We start from the raw sequence: 24,998 nt of genomic DNA on the forward strand, positions 1-24,998 counted from the left end.
GGCGGCCGACAGCATGTCGGTTTACATATGTGCGGCTTGCACACAGTTACATCTGTGAATCGATTGCTTGAGTTGAATCCAATGTTTTATTTCCGACCCTCTACTTTCTACTCAGCCCCAGACATACAATCCGGAATCTTATTTCAAAATTTGGCTGCAATGTAGATCAAAAAGTTTACTGCCAAACTAAACATAAAACAAAGAGCATTGCATGTGGTAGATGGAATGGCGGTGCGGTGTGTATTGTAGACGTATAATGTAACACTCACCGGCATATATTCTTTATCCTCTATTGTAATACTACTGCAGCTGAGTGAACAGTTTTGACCTATGTCTGAATTATACTCCCCCCGAGGTGGCCAAAGCGCACACATAAGAAGCAGCTCCCCCCCCCCCCTCCCATGTTATGTCTGGGACTCTAGTAACTTCCTGTTACTGCTTGACTATAATTCACCTATAATGCCATACACCATGCGTGTTACTGTATTTTGACGGGCGGCAGGTCTGTATGTCGTGCGCTCGCTTGCAATTTGAGGACAAGAATGTTTGTTTGTGCGTGCGTGTGCAGGCAGCTGCCGGGTGTCCGTCAGCGGCAGCGACACGCTCTGTCCTTTGTCTGCCTCTCCTCTTACAGGCACACTCTCACACTTGGCTCCATTAGTGCCGTCAAACAGTCAGAATCCGGCAGGAATAAAAGCTAAACCTGTTTCTCATGATAGAAGCATCTAAAACCTAAAAAAAAAAAAAAAAAAAAAAAAAAAGGCATTCAATTCAGTGCTGTTATTGCTCAGTTTGTGTTTCAGGGGTGTGGCTTAGCCACCGGCAACAACTTGAGTCATCCTATTATTGACGCTGTCATCCTCTCTGCATGTTAGGTGTGATGTAAGCGTGTGATGAGGTAGTCAAGCCTTTCTACAGCATGACCATCCCGAGATGGTGCATTTCCTCACCTGCACGACACAGAAGCAAAATATGAAGCGAATCACCTTGATTGTGCATTAGGTAGCAGACTATCGAAAGTTCCGACTATCGCGAGCAGCAAACCGGCCTCTCCGAAAAGTACAGTCACAAAGAAAGGCATGCGGGATATGCAGAATGTAAGCCAAGTCCACTATTTTGCTTCGAGACTTATCTCTTGAACGTGGAAAAAATGCATGGTTAATCTAGTGGACTTTGTCTGCCTCTTTGGCACCGAATAGTTTCTAGAGAAGCGGAGGTCAACGCTCCGATGGTCATTAGAAACACATCCTAATGGAAGCTATTTGGCGGAATGTTCATTTTTTTCCCCTCTTTTTTTTTTTTTTTTTTTTTTTTTTGGGCATACTAAACTCATTGTGGCTGATTTTAACTGGCACTCGCCCTCTGGAAACGTGCATCCTGGTAGCTCCCGTTTCCCCTCGGGACGGTCCAGATCTGATGGTAGAAGCGACTCCCCACGCAGGAAACCCATCCCTCTAGTTGGACCGATTATGTTTGTTTAATAGTGGCAGAAAGTATGAGACAAGAGTTGGACTCTTAAATTGGCGAGTGCAGTTTAAAGCGTGTGATGGTCAAAGTATTGGGGACACGGCTAAGCTAATAAACCTGCAGCAACTGAACATCTGTGTTGTTTTTGGCAGCCATTTTGGTTTTAGTCTTTTGGAAGAAAATGCTTATTAGATTTGTGTGGATTTTTCTGCATGGTTGTGCACTGGAGCTGCAAAGAGGCAAATTAATCCAGAATACTTGGCAGCATAAAATTGCCCAAAATGAGTCGTGTTCAAAAGGGTCCAAATGTTCTTTCTTTCTTCCTCATCCTTTTGATGTTTGTCTGCTGCCTCCCACTTTTCTCGTAACAACACTTCTTACACATGTGCTCCTCTACAGGTGGCACACGATGTTCAAGATGCTGCGACACTTAACCTGACTCACCCTGCCAAGAAGCTGCTGCTGCCCCCGCCCGGGTCTGGATGCATCAGCCTCCCACTTTCTTGCTGGCCTCTGCCCCCCGTCAGCGGGCGTCCACCTGGACCGGCTCGGATCACCTGTCCTGATCCCAGCCAAGGATCTTCTTACAGGTTTGTACCAGACATTTTTTTTTTTTGCTTTGAGCACTGAATGGTGGCGATATAATCGCAGTTTGGCAAGTAGAAAACAATTGTTTAAAAAAAAAAAAAAAAGACTTCATGATGTTTAATGCCTCTCCCATTTGAGGTTTGATGTCAAAGAAAACATCAAACAAAGAAATGATACATTTTGTATTTAACCAAACCACATAACTTTGCCTTCGGAGAGTCCGCTTAGCTAAACGCTAACTAACAATGCAAAACGCCTTAGACAGGCTAATGAATAGCCTGTCTGAAAGTCGTCATTCCTGTTCAAAATGAGCAAACGGACTAAAATTGAGTTTGTATTAAAGCACTTCGTAATGCCTCTTCTTGTTTTTATAGCAGGTGAAGCTCATGTATTTGTTACTCATTCCGTTCCCTGTAAGTGAGCACTTATGAGGGAATACTCCCTTTTAATAAGTCACCTCTATTAGTTCCTCATTCTTTTTTTTTTTTTTGTCTTTCTAGGTTTTATCTCGCGTGTGGTCAGAGGACATCGATTTGCTCCCTGCTGACCGGAGCCCTTCTGGAAGCCACGGCCGCACTCGGGGCCCGCTCTGCCTTGCCCTGCCCGTTCGGCCAGTCCCCCAACAGCAGCCACGGCGTGTTCAAAGGTGGGTGTCAAACCGTTTTGCAAGGAAAAAAAAAAAAAAGTTGCTTCTAGTGATCGCGTTCAAGCTACGTAGGGTGTTTGATTCGGGGGAAGACAAGCTTCCTGCTCTTCCCGCGTGGTCCTGCTTTCTCCGTCTTCTCGCTTTAGACCTGTGATGGATATAAGGAAGGCATTTCTCCCATGCACCCGTATATTTCGAGAAAAAAAAATGTGTCCATTTCTGTCGTCGTCTTCTATGGCCCCAAGAGAAACTAAAAGCCACCTGACATCCCAGTAATCTCCCGTACGCAAGTAATCCTAAAAGTCAAATGACCGTATGACTAAGCGTTACTCAGCTGCTTGCCGGCCATCCAGCGTCCCTGCACCGATGTTGCGTGTGACTCAAATGTAAGCCGAGCCGGACGTTGAAGTCCGCTGGCGGCGCGCCACGGGACTCGCTGTCCCTCTGCGGGGGGGGGGGGGGGCCCGCCCGCCCGCGTGCACACTGTCAACATACACTTGCGGACAGCGTTCCCATCTTTCAAACGGGCGCGCAGGGCCTAACATCTCTTCAGCTTGACACAAAGACGTTTATAAGGCAAGATCTAATGCTGTGCTTGTATCCGACTGATAAAAGCAGCGGTGGACTTCGTTTTTAAGGTCAAAGTCATCATTGCGTGTTATTAAGAGACGTGTATCCTTGACGTTCTGCCTTGACGTTGGGACGGTGCGTAAATGTGCTTCTTACCAAATATGGCAACGGTTGTCCGCCGGCTGTCTCGACGAAACGGTCTTGTCGCGTTGCCCACCTTGTTTGATGTGCTCTTTCCAAACGGAGTCTCCCGATCGTGCTGACTCGCTCGGGAAAAGACCTTGAGCTTTTTGCTTCTGCAATCAACAGGAGAACAAAGCCGCCCCGAACGAACCAATCCCAAACATCTATTATTTGCCCAATCTTTAGCGTTCTGCTTTATGACCAATGTGTTTTTTTTGAATTAGTTTGCAACAGCGTCGAAACAATCCTCTCAACGGCGATCGAAGACAATGCTGGCCTGGGACTGATAAATGCAATGAGCCAGCATATATTATCCATATTATGAGATTAATAACTTTCTATGAGTAGCAGTGATTTGGAGCCCTTGTCATAAATCAGACGGCGTAAGTGTGCCTCTTTCCCAACTGTTCGTTGGGATTTACGGCATAATCGGTGTTGTATTATGCGTCTTAATAAATGACGTCTTAGTAAATGACGACAAAGGCAAATACCGGTGTGGGGCTATAATGTGTTCGGTGAAAATAATGGCGTGCGCCCGTCCTCGCGACAAGTGTCGTAAATGACCACACTTTAGTGCAAAGTCGTGCTTTCAACCCCGAGACGTCGGCGGAACGTGATTCATTTTTCCCCCCCTTGCTTTTCTTTGACTTTTAAAACCTATTAAGGTTGTAGTGCGCCGAGATTTCACCATGTCCCTGTGAAATGTAAACGGTTTGAGCCTCATTTCCTTGGTAACACAATTTACCGCACGGCAGAAAAGGAAGTCGGTCGGGCTGCCGTCCCTCCCCAGCTTGATATTGCTCTCTTTCAATTTACTTTTCTTCCTCCGTCCTTTTTCCGTCTCGCCTTCTGTCATCATTGCACATTGTGTTGCCCGCCAGCCATTTAAGAGCCACTGACAGCCGATGTGGTGGGGAGTCATAGTCGAGGGAAGTCTCAAGGATTGCATATTGTTTCGGCAAACATGCAAGAGCTAAAAATATTCACGTCCGAGTTCTTACGGGTTTCCGTTACGCAATGTGCCTATTTGTTTCTCTCTATTCTAATGGTAACTTTGGCGGCTCCAGTGTTTTGTCACAAGTAAACGTGACACAACGACAACTAAGTGAACCGCTGTCAAAACCAAAATGTAGAAAAAAATGTAATACAACAAGGTGAGTAGTGTCCAAAACTTGTACTTGCATTTCAGCAACGTGCATTTCCGCTGCTTTTGGCAAAAGTCGTGCAAAAAGCCAAAGAAGAAGCCAAACAAATGTTTGGGTCACTGAGCAATGAAAGAAAAAGTTAAAGAATAAAATCATGCAAGTTCAAAGACAACTAGTGACAACGTGCTGTTTGGTGAGGTTTTTGTTCATGTTTAGACCCTCAAAAATTTATTACAGAGGATAATAACTGTAATCATTTGTCCGGAAACAATAGGGATCATCGGATCTAGAAGTCGTGATCCACTCCACATATAACTCTTCATTGACCCAAGACTGAGTTTTGTGCATAATCCTGCTAAGTCACCAAATCAAGGTGACGAAAACACAACCGTCAGGAAAAAAAGCTGTCCCCAAAAACCATCTGACTCTTTAATCTAGCGAAATTCTTCATCTTGTCTTGAATGTGCAGTGTGCATGCGCGCCATAACTTTCCTTCAACGCACTACACAGTGAAGTCGCTCAATCAGCCAGTGTTTTAAAAACACATTGCAAAAAAAAAAAATTCAGGTGTCTTTTAGGAGGCTCCTGAAAAGTGATTTGAGGTCCCTGTTGCCTAACCCTCCTTGTGCCTTGCGCTGATTCATAGTCCCAGTGCCGTTGGATTGGTTGTCTGCTTGCCCGGAACTCTCGCACATAGCTGTGAACTACGTATGGCACTTGGGGGGGGGGGGGGGGGAGTATAGTGGGCGGGTTATGACGGCGTAGGGAACGAGACCCACAGAAGAGAGGGCGTGAATATAGTCAAGGGAAAGAACATGTTAAGATTGTTTAGTGTTGAGGGGAAAGGGGCGAGCGAGAGAGGGGGAGAGAGAGAGAGAGAGAGAGAGAGATAGAGGCACAATGCACAGGAGGAGATGAGAGTACGAGAGCAGCTGCAGGGGGAAACCGGAGTGCCGGCTTGGGTGTGCACGGGTGCACCTCGCCACTGAACTGTCAGCGCGGGACGGGAGGCGGAGTGGTCAGCTGTAGCTGGCAGTCATGAAACACTCAAATAGAATGGACCTCAAGCTGTTCAGTAAGTAGAGCCGCTCTCACCGCGTCTTCTCGGGCACGTGGTACTCAAATCCGGGGCTTCGCAAAGCTTCCAACGTATTTGTTAGTTCATTGGGGCACAGGTTTGGTTATCTTTTTTTTAATTATTTTTTTATAATCTGTCGTTTGATTTATAATCAATAGTATTTAGTTACAGTTGTGTCAAGGTGCTAAAAATGACCACTTAACAAGTGAAATTGCACCAACCTTTTCGGAAGTGATTCAGTTACTGGTTCGATCATTGTTTTACAAAGTAAAAGCAGATGCTTTGCAATTGTCTTATTTGGATTAAACACAAAAGATAACCCATTTGCTTTCATGGACTACAGAATTCATGTTCAATTTCAATTTTAATCTGTTTTTGTTCATGTTTAGGGCCTCAAAAATGCAAATCGTTACATAGAATAATCATAATAATAATAAATTCGACAGTAACAATACGTATATATTTTATGCGTGTATGTGTGTATATATATGTATATATGTATATATGTGTGTGTGCATATATACGTGTATATGTATGTGTATATGTATATGTACTGTATATGTATATATATATATGTATGTGTATTTATATATATATATATATGTATATATATGTATATGTGCGTATACTTTTTTTTAAACAGTGTTGCCATGCACATTTTGACCTATCGCCACTCGTGCTAGAGGCGACAGCGTGCCGTGCATTGCGGTCACCGGGTGCCTTTGTGTCCCGTCGACCCGCCCAACTGAGGCCACGAGGTCACGCTTTTATTGCGGCCTCAAGGATACGGTAACACACTTCGCAGCTGAAAACAGCACACCTAAAGATATTCACAAAAACGAAGGCCAAATGGCGTTTGAACGTGTTGTACTTGTGTTTGCATTTTACTCCGTTTATTTCAATTGTGCTTGTGAACGTGCCTTATTGTGTGTTTTAAATTGACGTGTATAAGGAAGCAGTGAGACGCTGTTAGCATCCCAGACATAATTTGAATGCAAGATGTATGCAGACGGGTCCGCTTATAGCGTCGTTTACAACGTGTTGATAGTTTTTCACGGGAATGCGCGTGTGCTGGTGGACTCCTTTCATGTGTTATCTTCCAAGGACTAGACGGTGTACTTTGACAGATCAACACGTGAAGCGAGGAACTAGCTGTTATAAAAAGACGTTTCCCCGTACTGGAGTTGGGTCGGGGTGACATTTTCTGGGAAAACGCAAATTTCCTTCCGTGCGTAATTTTTTTTTTTCCAGCAATCCCTTAGCAGCACTTGAATATGAATCCATCCTTTAGTTGATATCAAGTGGCTGTTGTTTTCATATGCTGTGTGGACAAAACATTTGCAACGTTAATCAACCGTAACATCCATCAGGAGTTGCGTTAGCGTCTTTACTTCACTCAGGAAGTTCGGATTTAGAAACGCGCCCATTCGAATGCACTTGCGCACATGATTGGCCGCGATGCATAAACATCACGTTTATTCTCGGTACTTCACAGCGGGAGGGCTCGCACTTCCGGGCCAAGAAAGGTCAAGGTGCTCTTTAGAATAAATCCAAACATCCAGTCGCATCATTGTGTATTCATCAGGTGTAAGAAGCACAGCCGCATCTTGGACAAATGAGATGTATTAGTGTGTTTCATCCTTTCCGCTGAGCCTCTCAAGAGCGTTTTGTTGCCGTCTTGGCTGAAGACGTTGATTGTCCCCCGAAGCAAAAAGGGAATAAATAAATGTGTGATTGGTCATGAAATTTATAGCGCTGCTTTGAGGCGGCCTCTGTTGTCCAAATCAAAAAGGCTTGCCGTTTGGTAGGATTGATGAGAGACAAATAACACCGATCAACACATTTTTACAATTTTTTATTTTATTTATTTATTTATTTTTTTTAGGATTTTTTTTTTTTTACATTGATTCCGAATCTGCCCTTGGTTTTTTTCTTGAGCACATCAGTGTTCAAAATAATAATAGAAGTTTACAGAACTTTTATGGATCCCCAACTTAAAAATATAAGTAAAATCAACTTCTAACTATCATTGGTGTCATTCATATTATATTACATACACATAAAACCATCCCTGCATAAAAATTTGCTGTTGGCCAGTGTAATCGGATTGACAGTGAAACCAGTAACGGATCCTAAAAGGCTGAACCCCGCCTTCATTTTACGGGTAAAATCTGCCGTAAGTCAAAGAAAACGTGAAGCCTCAATATGAGCGGCGGTGCTGCCGTTGCCATGGCGACTTGTCGCCCATCTCAAAGCTTAGCGCGAACCCTCGGCAAGTGTGTCTGCCTGCTTTGTGTATGGAGCGACTATTTTGATGTGCGGGCTTGTGTGCTGACAATAACCAGAAGGCGGGGCGTGTCATTTGTTTAGCCATCGCTCTTTTTGAATGCGCATCTCATTACAGAAAGCTGCTCATCCAGAAAGCGCCGATTGTCAATCTGAATAAAGAACAATGAACATGCACCGAGGACAATCGTGGGGTCATCTGTTTGGAAGGGAGGACTGACGTTCATGCTATTTTTTTATTTTATTTTTTTACGAAAAAAAAAAAAAAAAAAGATCAATAAGTGTCGAAAATGCCTCAATCTCTTTGAAGATGCAATTTTTAAGGGTGAACAGACGTCTCCTGAAAAGTGATTATTTTGGATGTACGAGGATTCTGCCGACGCCAGAACTCCAGCTGTGTATTGCTACCCCCAATTGAAGTTTACTGTCAAGCTTCACTCCAGACAACCACCAAGAGCTTTTTTTTTTTGCCTTTCATTAATGTCCAATCTTGTCTTATCTTGTCTCCTGCTGTGCCCCCCCCCTTGCAGAGCGTCAGCTGGCAAACAGCATGACCAGCGGCAGCGCTCTTCCCGCCAGCGTGAGCGGCATCAGGCAGGAGCTGGCCGAGCTGCGGCACCTCGTGCAGTTCCCCGAGGAGATCGCCTGCATCCTCACCGAGCAGGAGCAGCAGCTTTACCAGCGGGTGGGGACGGACGGCGACACGTGCTCAGCGAAAAAAAAAAAAAAAAAAAGTAGTTACCTGACGTCCATGTGGGCTTTCCTGTTTCCTGTGGGCGCAGGTGTTCCCCTTGGACTACCTGTGCTTTCTGACACGAGAGCTGAGCAGTCCGGAGAGTCAAAGCAGGCGGCACCCCAACCTCAAGGCCTCGCTGTCGGCCCCCAACATGCCCACCCAGACGGCGCAGCGCAGTAATGCTGTGGAGGACCTGGTGGCGCGCTTCAATGAGGTCAGCAAATGAAGCTCTTCACGTGTATTTTGCCTTCAACTGAGATGTTATCCCTTACTTGCGTTCACCATGTTTTGTGTGTCAACTGATGGCCCTCATGGCTGCGCACACGGGCAAGGCGCACGCACTTTCGCCGTGCCTGGCGAGTGACTCTTAGAATAAACACGGGCGGAGGGGGAAGTGAGGGAGAGACCGATAGGCCATGAGGTCACCTTGCATGCCTCTGACATCGACTGCTTTTCATTTTGGGTACCAGGAGACACACAAAAAGCACAAAATTGTTGACATCCATATATGGACTTTTGTTGGGAGGGGGCTTCAATTCAACGGACGTTGTACTGCTCTTTCTGGTGAGCGCACCTTGGCCACCTGGGGGTGGTACAGTACAAAGGGACACACATGAAGAAGAGTTTCACAACTAGCTAAGTAAGATGCAGAGATACATTTTGGAGGGTTAAGTCGTGTGCGCATGACAAAGAGCCGGAAAAAGCCGTGAGCGAGGAGGAAGGCCCGGTCGTAAACGGTTGGCAAACAGTCTTAAATCACACGTCTCATAAACGGAGTCACCTGTAGAGTGGGAGTAAATTTCGACGATTTACCTGGCAGTGATATTCTTGAACGGGGACTGCTTGTTTATCCATTATAAGCTTTGCAGTTTGTTGTGTGCAGTGTTTGGCCCTGACGGGCGCAGCGTTTGTCATCGACGGTTACGCAATACGCGCATCAAGGAGAGTCCGACCCTCATAGCTCGACTAATAACACATGCACAGGCGGCGACAGACACACAACATCAAAGCCACACAGGGGGGGGATCAGTGTGTGTGTGTGTGTGTGTGTGTGTGTGTGTGTGTGTGTGTGTGTGTGTGAGGAAAGTGTCACTTTTCTCATTGGATCTCCTGCCCTGTATTACTTTTCCCCGCTCTACGAGGTCTCACTGACGCGGTATGGGCGCACTTCCCTTTCACCATATGGTATAACAGAGGAGATGGCAACTAAAAAAAGAAAAGAAAAAAAAAAAAGACATCGGTCAGAGGAGTTGAGATGGCGAGAGTAACGTTAGCCGGCCGCCGAGTGAGATGCGAAATGAGAGAGAGCGTTTCGGTGAAGCCATGTCGCCCCGCTCACGCATGCCAGGAAGCTGCAGATGTGTGGATCACTTCTCGGAAAACATACGGGAACGAGAAATGACCCAATTTCACTCACTTAGTCCCTAAAGTGTTATTTGTATTTTTTCATTCTGTGATATTGCGTCTGACATAAAGAATAAAGTGTATATGTTTTCTATCTGCTCAGGGCAGGGGCGGATCTATTCTTGTGGGATGCAGGGCAGTGGACCACCATGAAAATCCCCAAACTGTTTACCTTACCGTCTTTAACAGGTGTTAAAAAAAAAAAATAAAAAAAATTAAGCAAAAGCCTGCTACACTAAGGAAGGAAAAAACTTTGGATACCTCGGACCGAATTGAAGTCTTTTGTTTGCGTCGTTGTCAGCTTGAGTCAATATCGCTGAGAGCAAGTTAAACGGCACCGTTTGCAGAAGGATTTAGGAACCGTGCGGTAAAAACGTTCCTAACGTCCTCTGCGTCTGCCGCACGTGCCGCCTGCCTCGTAGGAAAGGGAACATTTGACATAATTGCAAGGAGGTTGTCATTCACGTTTGGATGAATTTTGGAGGTTCGCCTCTGAAATAGTCATTTCACCTTCTTTCAACCGTTTGAATGCAAATGTCAACGGGTCAGGTTTGTTTTCATGCTCAATGTGTCAAATGTACTGGCGATGAGACGCCTCATGTGAACTAATGTGTGTGTGTTTTCGTTTCTCCATGTGTCTCTTCATTTGGCCCCTTTGAAGTGAGAGCGCGGCGGGCTTATTACGTAACCGGTAACAGATATCTATGCGCGTCAGGGGGTTAGCAAGTTCTTTGTGTGTGTTGCCGCGCTTACATTCATGAGGCTCGAACGCATTGAGACACCAGAAACCGAGAAGCGGCCAGATTAATAGCTGAGAGTTTGCTCTGTCCGTGCGCGCGCCCGGGCGGGCGCATGCGTGCGTGTGTGTGTGTTAGTCAGAGCAATGCAGCTGATAAATGACCATGATGTAATGTTTTCATTTGTTGATTCGTGCGTAGCCAGTTGCCTTGCCGGAAGCCGGTCTTTAGCGGGCTTACACGTTTTTTTTTCAAGTCATAGATAACGGAAAATAAAACCAACATGAAATATGTGCACATAACACATGTCACAGTTTTGTTTGGGTCACATTCAAGTGTGTGTTTGTAGTAGTTGACACGGATTTTGACATTGTCCAAAAATGGTATCGCTTTCCCCAATCTCTTCCAGTTATGTCATTTCCCCCAAAGATTGTAGTTGTAAACCGAGTCTTGCATTGGCGTGTTTGTTGCGCGCCGCCACACAGGTGAGTTCATGGGTCACATGGCTGGTTCTGACGGCCAGCTCCATGGAAGAGAAGAGAGACGTGTTCTCCTATCTGGTCCACGTGGCCAAGTGCTGTTGGAACATGGGCAACTACAACGGCGTCATGGAATTTCTGGCGGGACTCAGGTTGGGCGCAACCCGCACATTGTGGAAGACGCACTCGTTCCAAAATTTGTGCCCAAAATGTTGCCTTTTGACCACTTCCAGGTCCCGGAAGGTGCTGAAGATGTGGCAGTTTATGGACCAGTCGGACATTGAGACCATGAGGAGCCTGAAGGACGCCATGGCGCAGCACGAGACCTCCTCCGAGTACAAGAAGGTCGTCACCAGAGCGCTCAATATCCCAGGATGCAAAGTGAGTGGACTAAAATGAACCCTTGCCTATATGTGGTTCGCTATTCATATTTGTGTGTGTGTGAATGGTTGCGTATCCCAATGTGAGACTATCATCCTTGAATGTTGGGGAGGAGCTTGTTTTAGCCCGGGTTGTTAATGGAAGTTACGGAGAGTCTTGGCCTGTAGTTGCTTGTATATTTACAGTTTAATGCCAGCCCGAGGACACTTTGACGTCAATTTCAGCGGACAGCAGAGGACGGTATAGGACAAAACGTTGGATTGGTGAAACCGAGCGCCAAGCAACAATAGAAAGATAATAAAAGTGGCTAGCTCAATGCATAAAAGCTTTGTTTTTTTCACAAAAATATTCAAATAAAAATCAAATGTTGCCATTGAAACTACTCTGACTAGTAGAATTGATCCAAAAGGTTGCTTGAGTAAAACGTAAAGGAGTAAATATGGCGGCGGCCCTTTTTTTTTACTGGTTTACTATATTTATTTGCGCTGTGCAAATGTTTTCTCTCCAAACATAGGTGGTACCTTTCTGCGGGGTGTTCCTGAAGGAGCTTAGTGACGCATTAGACGGCACAGCAAGCATCATCAGTCTTCAAACGCCCGTGGATAACACTGACGACTCATTAGAGGTGCTCGATGCCCGCGCACGCTCATTCGGAATTCGGCTTCACTCACTTCCTCCGCTTCTTTTCCAGTTTGTCTCCGACTACAGCGGCCAGCACAACTTCCTGTCCCGGGCCGGCACAGACGGTCTTCACGTCCCCGAGAAAGAAGCCACCGTCAGCAACATCCTGCAGATTATTAGGTTGGTGGCAACCGTGAATGGATCCGATTTCACTCTCGTATGGTCATTGTTGTTTAGTGGCTGTCTGCCTCGGTCCGCAGGTCATGCAATCGCAGTTTGGAGGCGGAGGATCCCGATGAGGCCTCCACCAGTCCGTCGTCTTCTTCTGGCCCAGCTCCAGCTTCCAGAAACAACTCCCTCAGGGACCGCTGCCGCTATCAGTCAGTATTTCATACGATTGCAGCCATTTTGCAAAGATTGACATGCAAGTGTTAGTTTGGTAATTCTTCTTCAGAAGAAGCCTTGACATGTTGAATGCCGGTTCCAGTCGAGGTTTACTGTCAAATTAAAGCTAAAACAAAACAGTGTTATCAGCGAATCCGCGTTCGATGAACCAGCGAGTCCCCGAATCACCTCGAATGGGTTTCTAATTGTACTTTTGCCTTAAAACACATCATAGTCCCCCAAAAAATGAAAAATCCAATTAGATAATAATTGCCAATGGTAAATGGAGTCCAAAGTGCCTTACCAAGGCTCATATTCACTTTTTTTTAAAAACATATCAAAACGTAAAAGGTGATGATGATGATGATGATGATGACGATGATGATGATGATTTGGCAAAAGAATTGCAGGTTGTCCATGAGAGCAAAAGAAGTTGCGGCCGTCAAAGAGAATTAAAGCTAGCAGGTTCGTTTCCCGTCAGGCCAGGAAGGAGCAGACTTCTGCTCCTTTTCACGGCACGCAGCCGATGACACCGGCTGGAATTTGGACGACAATTCCCTTGCGTGGCCTGCGGTGTTTGTGCAAAGGAAACCTGCTTTATCTTCCTTGCTTCTGGATGGATTTCTTTGACTCAGAGTTATTGTTTATGTTAGCTCGCAGGATAACAAGTCGACTTGAGTTTTATTTCTTTTCCTGTGTTATCAAGAGTTCCTACTTGTTTTGTTTTTTTCCACACTCCCTCTTCTCTCAAATCTTGTCATTTGTGTCCCCCCCCCCACCCCCCCATACTTCCACAACTCCAGTTCACAATCATTTAGGACGACACAAGAGTCAAAACCTGTCTTGTAAGTTTCTTTCTTTTTTTTTTTTTATTTAAAGTTTCGGGTTGATGCTCACCACCAGCTAACATCAGCATGGTTTTAATTTCAGGCTTGTTTTTAGCTGAGAATCTTTTTGCAGTGGCGCATGATGCGTCAGTCCTTGGCGTGTTGCATTTGGATGCCGTTGGCCATATCGTGGCTCTCAGTGTGAACGGTTACCTCGCTTGTATCTGTGGCGGATTGAATTGCGGCTGTGAAAGTGTGTTGTTTGTAAAGGGAGAATCATTTATGTTGCCTCTCCATTCTCCCGTTCTGCGTTTTCAGGTTCATGGTGGGCGACCTGTCGGATTCCGAAGGCGACCTGTCATCCGAGCCCGCGGCCAACGAGATGGAGTTCCAGGGCACGGAGGAGACACACAGAGCTTTTTGCCACGGCACTGAGCTCATTCCTTGGTAAGAGATGAGCTCCATTGAGAAAAGGATGAAGGAAAAAAAAAAAAAAAGTCTCCTCAAATAGAACGCACTCACAGTCACACAAGCGCTATAAATATCAGCTTGACCCCCGGTCAAAACACCCGCACGCACATGCATGGCAACGATGGCACACAATTCAATCTTTTTTATTTTTATTTTTCTTTTATTAAAGGTACGTGTTGTCCCTGCAACCAGACGTTCACCAGTTCCTGCTGCAAGGCGCCACCGTCATCCACTACGACCAGGACAGCCACCTGTCGGCCCGCTGCCTGCTAAGACTCCAGCCCGACAACACCACACTCACTTGGGGTGATTATTATGAACTCTGCGTCACGCTGGTAACTTTGGAATTGCCTTGCAACTTTCTAATTACGATTGAGTAAATCCATTCCAGTTATCACCTTTTCTCTATTATGTTTAGTCAAATCAACACTGTCCATATTTTAACTGGTTGTAAACGGGATTATGTGGCCGACGTCAATTTCCTGTGACAAACGTTGTAAATGTATGGCAGGTAAGCCTCAGAATGGGGGGGTCTCCCCCACGGAGCAACCGCTGGGCCTGGGACAGACTGTGGTTGCAGGGCTGGCAGAAGGTCTGCTGGACCTCGGAGTGGTCAAGGTTTGTGTCTTGAAAATCAGCATTTTTTTTTTTTCTAGCACATAACCTCAAGAGTAGTTGTGTTTTGTCTGAGAATCCTAATTTTGTGCCTGTATGCACTTACAGGCTGTCTTCCTGGGACACCAGGGAGTGGACGTCCACGCGGTTTGTTTGCAGAACAAACTGAGCCAGATGACAGTGGAGGAGAACGGCCTCAGCCTCCTCTATGGCCTCAGTACCACCGACAACAGGTCGAGACTTGATTAGCTGTAGTACTGTGCGTTCAATTTGATTTTTTTATCGACCTCATCAGTGTACATGCCTGGGCAGGATTTGTGTAAAAGAAGTGTATCGTGACTTTTGGGACACCCTGTTTGTGTAGTGATATCTTGACCCTCCGTCACGTCCAACAGACTGCTGCACTTTGTGGCCCCCATACACACGGCACAAATGCTTTACAAGGGGCTCTCCGAGTTGGTAAATGCGACCAGGAAGCTGAAAAAGTTTCCAGATCAGCGGTTGCAGTGGCTAAGAAGGCAGTATGTCAGTCTGTATCAGGTAGGCCTATGATGTTTTCGAGGATCCATGCAAAGATTGTATTCATTCAAGAACCACGTTAATATGTTTCAGTGCCTTTACTTTTGTCGTTCTGTTTACCAGGAGGAGGGTCGATGTGAAGGCCCAACGCTGGCCCAAGCCATTGAGCTGTTTGGTGGGCGCAGGTGGAACATGAGTGCAAGCGGAGGAGATAAATCGGGGGCCCCCAAAAGCAGCCCTCTGGGAATCAATGACAAGGCTAAGAAGAAGAAGAAGGCCCTTGTTAGGGTCAGTTTTCCTACGGTGTTGAATGTGTGCAGGTCTTTATTGATGGATAGTTAGCATTCCGCCTCACCCCTCTCACTTCCGCTATTATGGTGCAACTGCAGAATGGGATGTGGTGGCGCCTTTCTGGCTGTGGAGCATGCCGTATGCAGGAGGGGAATATTATAGCCCTCCTGCATTCGACACGCCCCACCCCCCTTTTCTGCGAGAATGGGGCGCTGTAAAAGGCGACCCGGCGGACTCCCGTTCAGTATCCCCCTGCTGGTCGTTGTTTTTCTTGTCTTTTAGGTGTGTTGTGTCTGTTCCATTTTGTTGCACCATACGATACAATGACAATAAAGCTGTTCTGATTCTGATTTATTTCATCGAGTTTACATGTTTGAATGCAGGGAGACAGCGGGGATGCCACAGATGACGAGATGGTTTCCAGGAAAACGCGCAGCTGTAAAGAGGGATTTTATCGGAACGGACCAGAGTCGGACAGCATAGACCAAGATGATCCAGGTGACCTTGACAGCTTCAGAGTTCTAAAATGAAGGTTAAGTTGAACATTTGAGGCCATACCAAGTTCAACGCATTCATGTTTAGCCTTGATTGTTTTCATCCTCTACAGACGATAGCTTCCCCGGACCGTTCTCCCTGACCTCTAAAGGAAGTCCTGGATTGCTTGCCTCTTCCTCCTCCTCTTCCTCCTCCTCCAGTATGGCCAGCTCCAACCAGTCCCGCCCGCAATCCTCTCCAGTCCTTTCGGGGACTGCCAAGGCTCAGCCGGGGTACGTTGACAAACAGTCAGCCCAAGCTCAACTTAAGGTTACATCATGATTATGTTTATGGTGAACAGGGCGTGGAGCAGCAGGTCATGGCACGGTCGCGGCAAAGGCTGTTTCAAAGGTTTCCAGAACCTCATGATCTCTGACAGCACCATGAGCTTCATCGAGTTCGTGGAACTTTTCAAGTCTTTCAGGTAGATGCTTGGATTTTTACAGTTGCATCATTTGCATGGCACTGAGGAAGCTTGATCCTTTTTTTTTTTGGATTGCTGCACACTTGTACATTGCTTGCCACATGATTATTAAGAACAGACACACGTTTAACGAGGTTCAACGTGAGGGAACTCTATCTAATCTAAAAAAAACACTTTATCGTTTTAGAATACTATAAATTGTTTCATATGTTTTGTGTCAGTATCCGGAGTAGAAAGGACCTGAAGGAGCTTTTCGACACATTCGCAGTCACTTGCAGTCGGTCCACTCCAGAGTCGGCTCCTCTCTACACTAGCCTGAAGATTGATGACAGGGACGTGGGCCTACAACCAGACCTCGGTACTAATAAGGAGCATTCTCACCTACACAAACATCCACGCTGTTCTAATTGCCCTCCTACTCCTCTGTAGACCTCCTGACTCGGAACGGCTCCGACCTCAACCTGTTCATCCGGACCAGGCAGCATATGTCGGACAACCAGAAGCAGATCTCGGATGCTATCGCCGCCGCCAGCATCGTGACCAACGGGACGGGCGTGGAGAACGCGTCGCTGGGCGTCTTGGGCTTGGCCATCCCTCAGCTTAATGACTTCCTGGTCAACTGTCAGAGGGAGCACCTGAGCTACGACGACATTCTCAGCATTATACAGGTGAGGACTGCTTGCGTGCGTGCAATTGTAGTTGGAAGCTGTGACTTTCAGATCGCTTTGGATTTTGAACGGGTGAATGGGATTAGGAACAGCCTGGTATCGATTAGGAAATGGAGCAGATGAATGAATTGGATGCGGCTGAAAGAAACCTCAGACAGAAGGAAGGAAGGTGGCGATCGATTACGCTGACGAACGGATTTGCTTTGCAGACATTTGAGCCGTCATCAAACATGAGACTGATGGGCTGGATGTCATTTGAAGGCTTCGCGAGGTACACTTGTCGCAAACGCGCACGATAGTCAACCCAATAGTGTGTCAATGGGTGTTAAAGCGCTTGCCTTTCCTTCTCTTCCAGGTACCTCATGGACAAGGAGAACTTTGCCTGTCGCAATGACGAATCCCAGATGAACCCTGAGGAGCTCCAGTACCCTCTGTCCTACTACTACATTGAATCCTCTCACAACACCTACCTGACCGGACACCAGCTCAAAGGAGAGTCCTCTGTCGAGCTTTACAGTCAGGTCAGCGGCTTTTTAGTCTCGGCGGATGCATTAATTGTTATCATGGTCTGTTTTTATTAGGTGCACCTTTATAGAGTGCTAGTTTTATTCTTAAAAAATGGTGTTTGTTGTTTCTTGAGTGGCTGGAATGGATTAACGGCATTTCCATTCATTTCAGTGGGATAAGGTTATTTGAGATACAAACAACTCTGTTGATTTCTTTTTTCAAGGTGCTGCTGCAAGGCTGCAGGAGTGTGGAACTGGACTGTTGGGACGGCGATGACGGCATGCCAGTCATCTATCACGGGCACACACTCACCACCAAAATACCTTTCAAGGTAATGAACAAATGTGGTGCTTGTTGGCTATTAAAATTCCAGAGTAAGACCATCACTGTAATATTCCTGAATAATTCCTGAATAAAGCCAAAGCACGTTTCTCTCCCGCGATTCCTCAGGATGTGGTGGAAGCAATTAACCGCTCCGCATTTGTCAACTCGGACATGCCGGTCATTCTGTCCATTGAGAACCACTGCTCCCTTCCGCAGCAACGCAAGATGGCCGACATTTTTAAGGTAGGGCCATGAAGAAAATGCAAATTCACGTCGTGCAATTCCACCGGAAGTGATAACTTAATCAAACGTTTGGACTTTTCTCCCCTTAGCATTTCATTTGGCAATGCTCCAGTCAGAGGCCTGTCTCACTAATCCCCCCTTCTATTTATTTTTTTATACTCAAGAACACACATGAGAGATAGTGTAGTGCTGGAATGCACGCACGCTTTCATCTTGCTAAGCCTTCCCAGTGGTCTGCCACCCCCGGGGAACTGACATGATGGACATAACTCTTTTCATGTTCACGCAACTCTTTGACACACACACACACACACCGTTGCTTTGTTTATGTGGTCTCTTTTGTGTTTGTCCAGAGAAATATACAGTCTACTGTAGTGGGAAGAATTGTCTGCAGTAGAACCATAAAATGCAAACACCAAAAAGGTCATACAATTCCAAATCGGAATCTTTTACGCGAGGCTTGAGCAAATCGTCTCAATCGCCTTCCCTACAAATGGATTGCGTCTTTTTCGCAACGCCTTTGCTGAAATTGAATTGAAATTGAAATTTCCAGACGGTGTTCGGGGACCGTCTAGTGACGCGCTTCCTCTTCGAGGGCGACTTCAGCGACGACCCCCACCTGCCGTCGCCGCTGCAGCTTCGCGGGAGGATCCTGCTGAAAAACAAGAAGCTCAAAGCCCACCAGGCACCAGTGGACATATTGAAGCAGAAGGTGATGCGCTCGTTTAAAGGGCCACTAAACACAATTCCATTTCTTTTGCTTGTTAATGAGTCATTGATTAACTAACTCTTTTGTATTTCTTACTTCAGGCTCACCAGCTGGCCCACCTGCAGGCCCAAGCCAGCAACGGATCGCCCGGGAGCACCTCGCCCGCAAGCCACGGCAACGAGGAAGAGGATGAGGACGAAGACGAGTACGATTACGACTATGAGTCCTTATCAGATGGTAAGCGCGTATTTTGTCCTACGATCATGTGACCCCTTGACTCACTTTGTGTTCTTGATGCTTTTGCATTCCTTTTAATACTTGATTTTTACGATGTAATTTATTTCTTTTTCTTTTTAAACTCTGTCCCATTTGATTTGACCTCTTCTCCACTTAGCCGATGTCCTCAATGCCTCTACTGCCTCCTATGGGCTGGAAGGTAAACCTTTATGTGCACCACCGTTTGCCTTCTCATTCAGGTTTTGCAGTGCTAGCTGTTATTACATCTAACGCCGCGGTTTCTTGCTCCCATTGTTATTATTGTGTTTGAGGAGATTTGTTTATATTAGTGCGATTGCTTCATGTATTTATTCGTCATATTTTTTTTTTTTTTTTGTTCAAAGTAATTCCAATGGGGGGGAAATAGTTGTGGGAATGAAATTAAAAGTATGAGCATATACATACACCAGATATTTGAATTGGGTTTTTGACTCTGGGGAGCAACAAAATGACTGTTGACCCTCTGGCACTCTAGTTAGCTTTGCTTTTTTTGGAAATTGAATGGAATAGAATTTTTTTATGTGCACCCATGTTGGTTCATGTGTACACTTTACATGACTGCAATTTCTCGTGTCATTGTGATTTAAGCTTGAGCTGTGTGTGTTTGCCTGCTCACTGCATTCACTTCCACCATTAACCCCCTAAAAAAAAAATATATATATAAATGATATGCAACTTATGACTCAATAGTGGGGGAAAAAAACACTTTTCCTGTCGTTTCCAGTCAGTATTTTTTAAAGTTACATTGTCTGGATGCTTTCTTCTTTTTCCACAAACACATCACCTCCCTTCTTCCTACTCTCTGTGCACCGTTTTTGCCTGTGACCTCCACTCATCGGGGAAACAAAACAAAACCATCTGGTTTCTCAGGCCCTACGCTGCCCCCACGCCAAACAACGGACCGGGGGAAACTACCCTATTCCACTCTCAGCACTAACTCTCTCCTGATGCCACACTCAACCCCCACAGCCCCTTCCCATCTTTGTTCCCAATCGGAAAATCCTGCCGCTCACGGACAATTTTAGGAAAACTACTCCTGATACTTTGACCCTGTTTGATCCCGTAGGCTGGACGTTAATAGTGTGGCATCATAGCGGAGTGACACGGGGTCAAATTTCAGTTCATTTACATGTTAGATCCTCCTCCCAGGACTGAGGACGGGCCAGTGGAGAAAATGGGTCTCTTTACCCGATGAGTAAATACAGGAAATCCTCATTTTCATCCAAGTCTCCTTAAGGCTGAAGGGTTCAATGTGGCATGGTTTTCACAGTTTAGTAGTGCAATGCAGAAGTAGTGTAGTGGAAAAGAGGCAAAACTGAAATGAAATATGTAGCGTCTTGAACCGAACTGTAAGGTCAGATCTTAAAGCGGAAGTCAACCCAAAGATATTTTTTTTCAAGAAAAGTTTCCCAGCAGGCCCACTAGTTGAAACACGGCATTCTGATTCATTTTGAGTTTGTGGAATATAAGTTAAGCAGCAAAATGCACTCGTTGTTAGCCATCTCTAGGGGCGGCCATTTTGTCTTCTGTCAACTGAAAATGACATCACAACTGCTCACAAGGACCAATAACGGCTGACCTGTTTTCTGAATCCGAGGCGTGATTGGTCGTTGTGAGCAGTTGTCATTTTCAGTCAACAGAAGACAAAATGGCCGCCCCCGGAGATGGCTAAAAACGAGTGGATTAACACTTATTCCACAAACGCAATATTTATCAGAATGCCCTATTTCAACTAGTGCGCTTGCATAGAACATATTCTTGAAAAAAAAATGTTGACTTCCCCTTTAAGAAGACAGAGCGGAAAGGCAGAACTAACTACTGTTGCTCTTATCAGTTGCATCCTCTTCAATGAGTGAGCGAGGGGCTGATGGGAGTCTTCCTGAGCTTTTTTTTTTTTTTTTTTGCATGTTTGTATTTGATTGTTCCCACCTGTTACTACATGCGAGGAATCAGACGAGCTCGAATCCTGAGACATGAGCACAAAAACATGAATTTACTCAGTGTTTTTTGTGATTTGCCGCACCATGATGTTTACGTCGTCCAAATCTTGCCGAATTAGCGCAGTCAACCTCACTAGATTGATGGGAAAAAATATGGCCTGTGTTCGCAGATAACCTCCTGGAGGAAAAATCCGAAGGGAAGAGCTCGGCGGACAAAGAGGAGCAGCCTGTGGACGAAGCGCCCAAGCGTATGAAGAAGGCTGACAGCAGCACTCAGAGTAAAGGAAAGGTCAGCGCACTTAAGCGTCACTCAGCAGTGGGACACCCTGGTGTGATTGTCCGTTCGAGGTCCTCAAACGAAAAGTGCTTCTCCGGGTTACGAAAGTGGCTCATGTTAGCATTGAGAGTGGGGACGGTCCATTGCATGTGAAGGGAATGGGAGGCAGTCAAAACGATCATGCTAGCTTTAGCGTTTTTATGTCTTTTTGTGGCACGTGAATGAAGACTAAAGCAATGACTTCAAATGAGAGGTTCGGGCCCCCTGCAAAATTTTCGTTTTGCTTCTGTTAAATCCGCCCCTGGTTTTCCTGCCCCCGCAGGTGTTCGACATGGAGCTGGGCGAGGAGTTCTACCTCCCTCAGAACAAGAAGGAGAGTCGGCAAATCGCGCAGGAGCTGTCTGACCTTGTCATCTACTGCCAGGCCGTCAAATTCCCAGGTGAGCAGACTTTGCGGCTGGGGGGGGGAAATTTCCCCCCTTCTCGACACGCCAAGCCAGACGGCTCCTCTTTTTTTCCCCCCGTTGAATATAACTTTTCATTGCAAGACATTCAATATCCATGTGTCACGCTGCACTCCTTCTCCCACAGTGCACACCCACTAAGATGATGAATCCCTTTCCTCCCCCATGGGAAAGACATTCATATTAGTTTGGACAGCACGATTGTAGCGATTGAACTTCCTGCTGATGTGCTCATAAATTCAACAACTTCATTCCTCGTCATCGTTTATCTTCCCTGAAATGTGTCCTGCTTATTATTGCCTCTCTCCTCCCTCAGCTGCTCTCGTCGTCGCCCTTATAAACCGAGCCTTGTGTTCCCACTGTTCTTTTTATTTTGTTGACCTGAGCTGTGACAAAGCCCAGCGAGGGTGAGCGGCTGGCTGCCGCCCTCGTAAAGTCTTTATTAAATGCGCAGGCCAAGTTTTAAGTAGTTTTTAAACTTACCATGGATAATGATGGAGTATATCCTTTTTATGCATCTATCGCGCTTAAAATACCAAAAAAGGTCCATCCAGATGTCCATTTTTTTCCATAGCAATATTTAATTATAAATAGGCAAGGTAATTTATTTCTGGGTTATTTGACTGATTTGCGGCACCCCACACAGGCTTGTCCACACTGTCTCCATCCGGCTCGGGCAGGGGGAAGGACCGCGGCAAAAGCAGGAAGTCCATATTCGGCACGGCTCCGGCTCGCTGCGGCCCAACGGGGGAGGTCTCCACGCAGAGCCGCGTGCCGGGGAAAAGTACGTCACAAAATCGTCAACAAAAAGAATGGCGCACTTTGTATGCGGTGTTTAAATGCAAGACATGCTTTGTTTTAGAAATCTCGTCAGAGCTTATGTTAAAGTCAGTTTAAAATCCCGTTCAATGCTGATGGGAAAATTAGCATCGAGTTCCGTGAGTGACATTCCTTCAAATAATGACTATAAAAGCACAAAAGATGCAGCAACACATGCAGACAAGCAATATAACAATGCTCAAAGGCATAGATTCTTCCTAATGTGTGAGAAATGAGATCCATTAGGATGAATTGCAACATTTTTTCCAACTCTTCTCACCTTAATGTCAGTGTGTACTCCACAATCTGTCCATCCATTTTGTGATTCATTTTTTTACCTCCAGGCGGCGCCGAGCGCCTGAGCTGGGACGAGCAGCAGCAGCAGACGCCGCCGTCGCTCAACCCGCCGACGTCACTCAGCTCCATCATCCGCACGCCCAAGTGCTACCACATCTCCTCGGTCAACGAGAACGCCGCCAAGCGCCTGTGCCGGCGCTACTCGCAGAAGCTCATCCAGCACACGGCGTGCCAGCTCCTCCGCACCTACCCGGCCGCCACCCGCATCGACTCGGCCAACCCCAATCCGCTCCTCTACTGGCTGCACGGCATCCAGCTGGTGGCGCTCAACTACCAGACGGACGGTCAGCAAAAGACAGAGCCAAGACAACTTTCCATGTTGATGAATCGCGGTTAAAAAGAAAGAAGCGGTTCTCTTTTTGTCCGCAGACCTGCCCATGCACTTGAACACGGCGCTGTTCGAGGCCAACGGCGGCTGCGGTTACGTCCTGAAGCCGGCCGTACTTTGGGACCGAAGCTGTCCTCTCTCCCAGCAGTTCTGTCCCATGGAGAGAGACGTGGAGAGAAGCAGCCCGGCCGTTTATTGCCTCACTGTGAGCATATGAAACATACAAGAGTCGCGTGTGTTTTCACTGACATGAATTGAGGCGTTAAATAACCGCCAGTGACGCACAAGTACCTTTAAAGTACTCCATTTGGGTCCATTTAGGTGTGTTTGGACAGCTTTATGTTGAGGTCACCTGTTAATTTCGTTATTTGACAGCCGTGAAAGTAAACAGGATGAGTTCAGCAGTACAATAGTGAGCAGCACCAGAGCCTCATAAAGTTTTTGGATGAGCGTGTTTTAATGTCAGGGATTTGGAACATTTGGCCACATTCAATTGTTGAGAATTTAAAAATAAATGTAAAGATAGATAGATATCTATAGATATACATCTATATCTATATCTATACATCTATATCTATATATCTATAACTATATATAGATATATAGATTATTTGATAATAACAGAGTAATTTCTTCCCTCCCCCCAGATCGTGTCAGGTCAGAACGTGTGTCCGGCCAACAGCTCCGGCAGCCCCTGCGTGGAGGTGGACGTCCTGGGCACGCCGGGCGACAGCTGCCACTTCCGCACCAAGCCCATCCACCGCAACACGCTCAACCCCATGTGGAGCGAGCGCTTCCAGTTCAGCGTGCACTTCGAGGAGCTGTGCTTCCTGCGGCTGGCCGTGGTGGAGAACAACAGCTCGCAGACCACCGCTCAGAGGACGCTGCCCCTGAGGGCCCTCAAACCAGGTCGGACGGCGTTGCACTTATGCGCCTCCTCGTCTTTAAACCGCGATCGCGTCTCACCGCGTTTGCCGTGTGTTTCAGGTTACAGACACGTGCAGCTGAGAACGCAACACAACGAGTCGATGGAAGTGTCCACTTTGTTCATCTACAGCAAAAGAGTCGAAGAAAGTCCAACAGGCGGCGCATGTCCGTCGCCCCAGGTGAGACGCATGAGGTTGGAAACCGTTTTTGCGTTCAAAATAAATTCATATCTAGGAATGTATGGAAGAAATCCATACCGACAGTTTACTCACACTGTATAACGTTCATGGTTAATTTGTTTTGTGTTGTTACATAAGATGTTCAACCCTGAGGAGAAGACCGCCTCGCAACAGCACAGAGTAACAGTACACGGAGCTCCTGGACCAGAACCTTTCACTGTGTTCTCCGTCACGGAGCATACGACGAGCAAACAACTGCTAGACGTGGTCAGGAAGATTACATTTAAAAAAAAAAAAAAAAAAAAAAAATTTGATGATGCAATTTGACATTTTAATACCTTCTCTAAATGACCCCCTTCCTCCTAGTTTATGACCTCCGAGGGCAATCCCACAGACTACTTCCTGTGTGAGGAGAAGATTCCCCTGTCCAAGGAGCGCAGCGAGACCAAGCGCTGCTCTCAGCGTCGCCCACTCGCGCCTGACGAGGCGCTGGTCCGGCTAGTCTCCGGCTGGGATGCCGAGGACGGCTACGTGGGGAGGATCTGTCTCCGAACCAGAGAGGAGGTAGACACACACTCACACTGATAACTGGGA

General features: G+C 46.4%; 1 protein-coding gene across 2 annotated transcripts in view; it reads left to right on the forward strand.

Moving 5' to 3' along the window:
* The window catches only part of plce1 (phospholipase C, epsilon 1), a 49,089-nt gene that overhangs the window by 19,786 nt on the left and 4,305 nt on the right, over nucleotides 1-24,998 (forward strand). Inside the window, exons 6-41 of one of the 2 annotated variants that reach the window (XM_086017149.1) lie at nucleotides 1,867-2,057; nucleotides 2,556-2,701; nucleotides 8,494-8,648; nucleotides 8,746-8,913; nucleotides 11,326-11,471; nucleotides 11,553-11,700; nucleotides 12,215-12,325; nucleotides 12,392-12,501; nucleotides 12,582-12,701; nucleotides 13,851-13,979; nucleotides 14,173-14,309; nucleotides 14,515-14,621; nucleotides 14,727-14,851; nucleotides 15,014-15,158; nucleotides 15,261-15,425; nucleotides 15,812-15,926; nucleotides 16,036-16,195; nucleotides 16,264-16,386; nucleotides 16,608-16,744; nucleotides 16,816-17,054; nucleotides 17,264-17,325; nucleotides 17,410-17,575; nucleotides 17,785-17,892; nucleotides 18,012-18,128; nucleotides 18,682-18,840; nucleotides 18,939-19,074; nucleotides 19,232-19,273; nucleotides 21,224-21,342; nucleotides 21,653-21,770; nucleotides 22,441-22,578; nucleotides 22,958-23,254; nucleotides 23,340-23,503; nucleotides 23,946-24,207; nucleotides 24,286-24,404; nucleotides 24,543-24,671; nucleotides 24,771-24,968. In XM_086017149.1, the coding sequence (XP_085873275.1) occupies nucleotides 1,867-2,057; nucleotides 2,556-2,701; nucleotides 8,494-8,648; nucleotides 8,746-8,913; nucleotides 11,326-11,471; nucleotides 11,553-11,700; nucleotides 12,215-12,325; nucleotides 12,392-12,501; nucleotides 12,582-12,701; nucleotides 13,851-13,979; nucleotides 14,173-14,309; nucleotides 14,515-14,621; nucleotides 14,727-14,851; nucleotides 15,014-15,158; nucleotides 15,261-15,425; nucleotides 15,812-15,926; nucleotides 16,036-16,195; nucleotides 16,264-16,386; nucleotides 16,608-16,744; nucleotides 16,816-17,054; nucleotides 17,264-17,325; nucleotides 17,410-17,575; nucleotides 17,785-17,892; nucleotides 18,012-18,128; nucleotides 18,682-18,840; nucleotides 18,939-19,074; nucleotides 19,232-19,273; nucleotides 21,224-21,342; nucleotides 21,653-21,770; nucleotides 22,441-22,578; nucleotides 22,958-23,254; nucleotides 23,340-23,503; nucleotides 23,946-24,207; nucleotides 24,286-24,404; nucleotides 24,543-24,671; nucleotides 24,771-24,968 (5,211 nt within the window). The remainder of the gene's footprint in view (nucleotides 1-1,866; nucleotides 2,058-2,555; nucleotides 2,702-8,493; nucleotides 8,649-8,745; nucleotides 8,914-11,325; nucleotides 11,472-11,552; nucleotides 11,701-12,214; nucleotides 12,326-12,391; nucleotides 12,502-12,581; nucleotides 12,702-13,850; nucleotides 13,980-14,172; nucleotides 14,310-14,514; nucleotides 14,622-14,726; nucleotides 14,852-15,013; nucleotides 15,159-15,260; nucleotides 15,426-15,811; nucleotides 15,927-16,035; nucleotides 16,196-16,263; nucleotides 16,387-16,607; nucleotides 16,745-16,815; nucleotides 17,055-17,263; nucleotides 17,326-17,409; nucleotides 17,576-17,784; nucleotides 17,893-18,011; nucleotides 18,129-18,681; nucleotides 18,841-18,938; nucleotides 19,075-19,231; nucleotides 19,274-21,223; nucleotides 21,343-21,652; nucleotides 21,771-22,440; nucleotides 22,579-22,957; nucleotides 23,255-23,339; nucleotides 23,504-23,945; nucleotides 24,208-24,285; nucleotides 24,405-24,542; nucleotides 24,672-24,770; nucleotides 24,969-24,998) is intronic. The other variant, XM_086017148.1, reaches the window with a different exon arrangement.

Source organism: Filicampus tigris, chromosome 19 (assembly GCF_054856515.1).
Source record: "Filicampus tigris isolate MCC_2025a chromosome 19, RoL_Ftig_1.0, whole genome shotgun sequence".
In the NCBI taxonomy this organism is placed as follows: Eukaryota; Metazoa; Chordata; class Actinopteri; order Syngnathiformes; family Syngnathidae; genus Filicampus; species Filicampus tigris.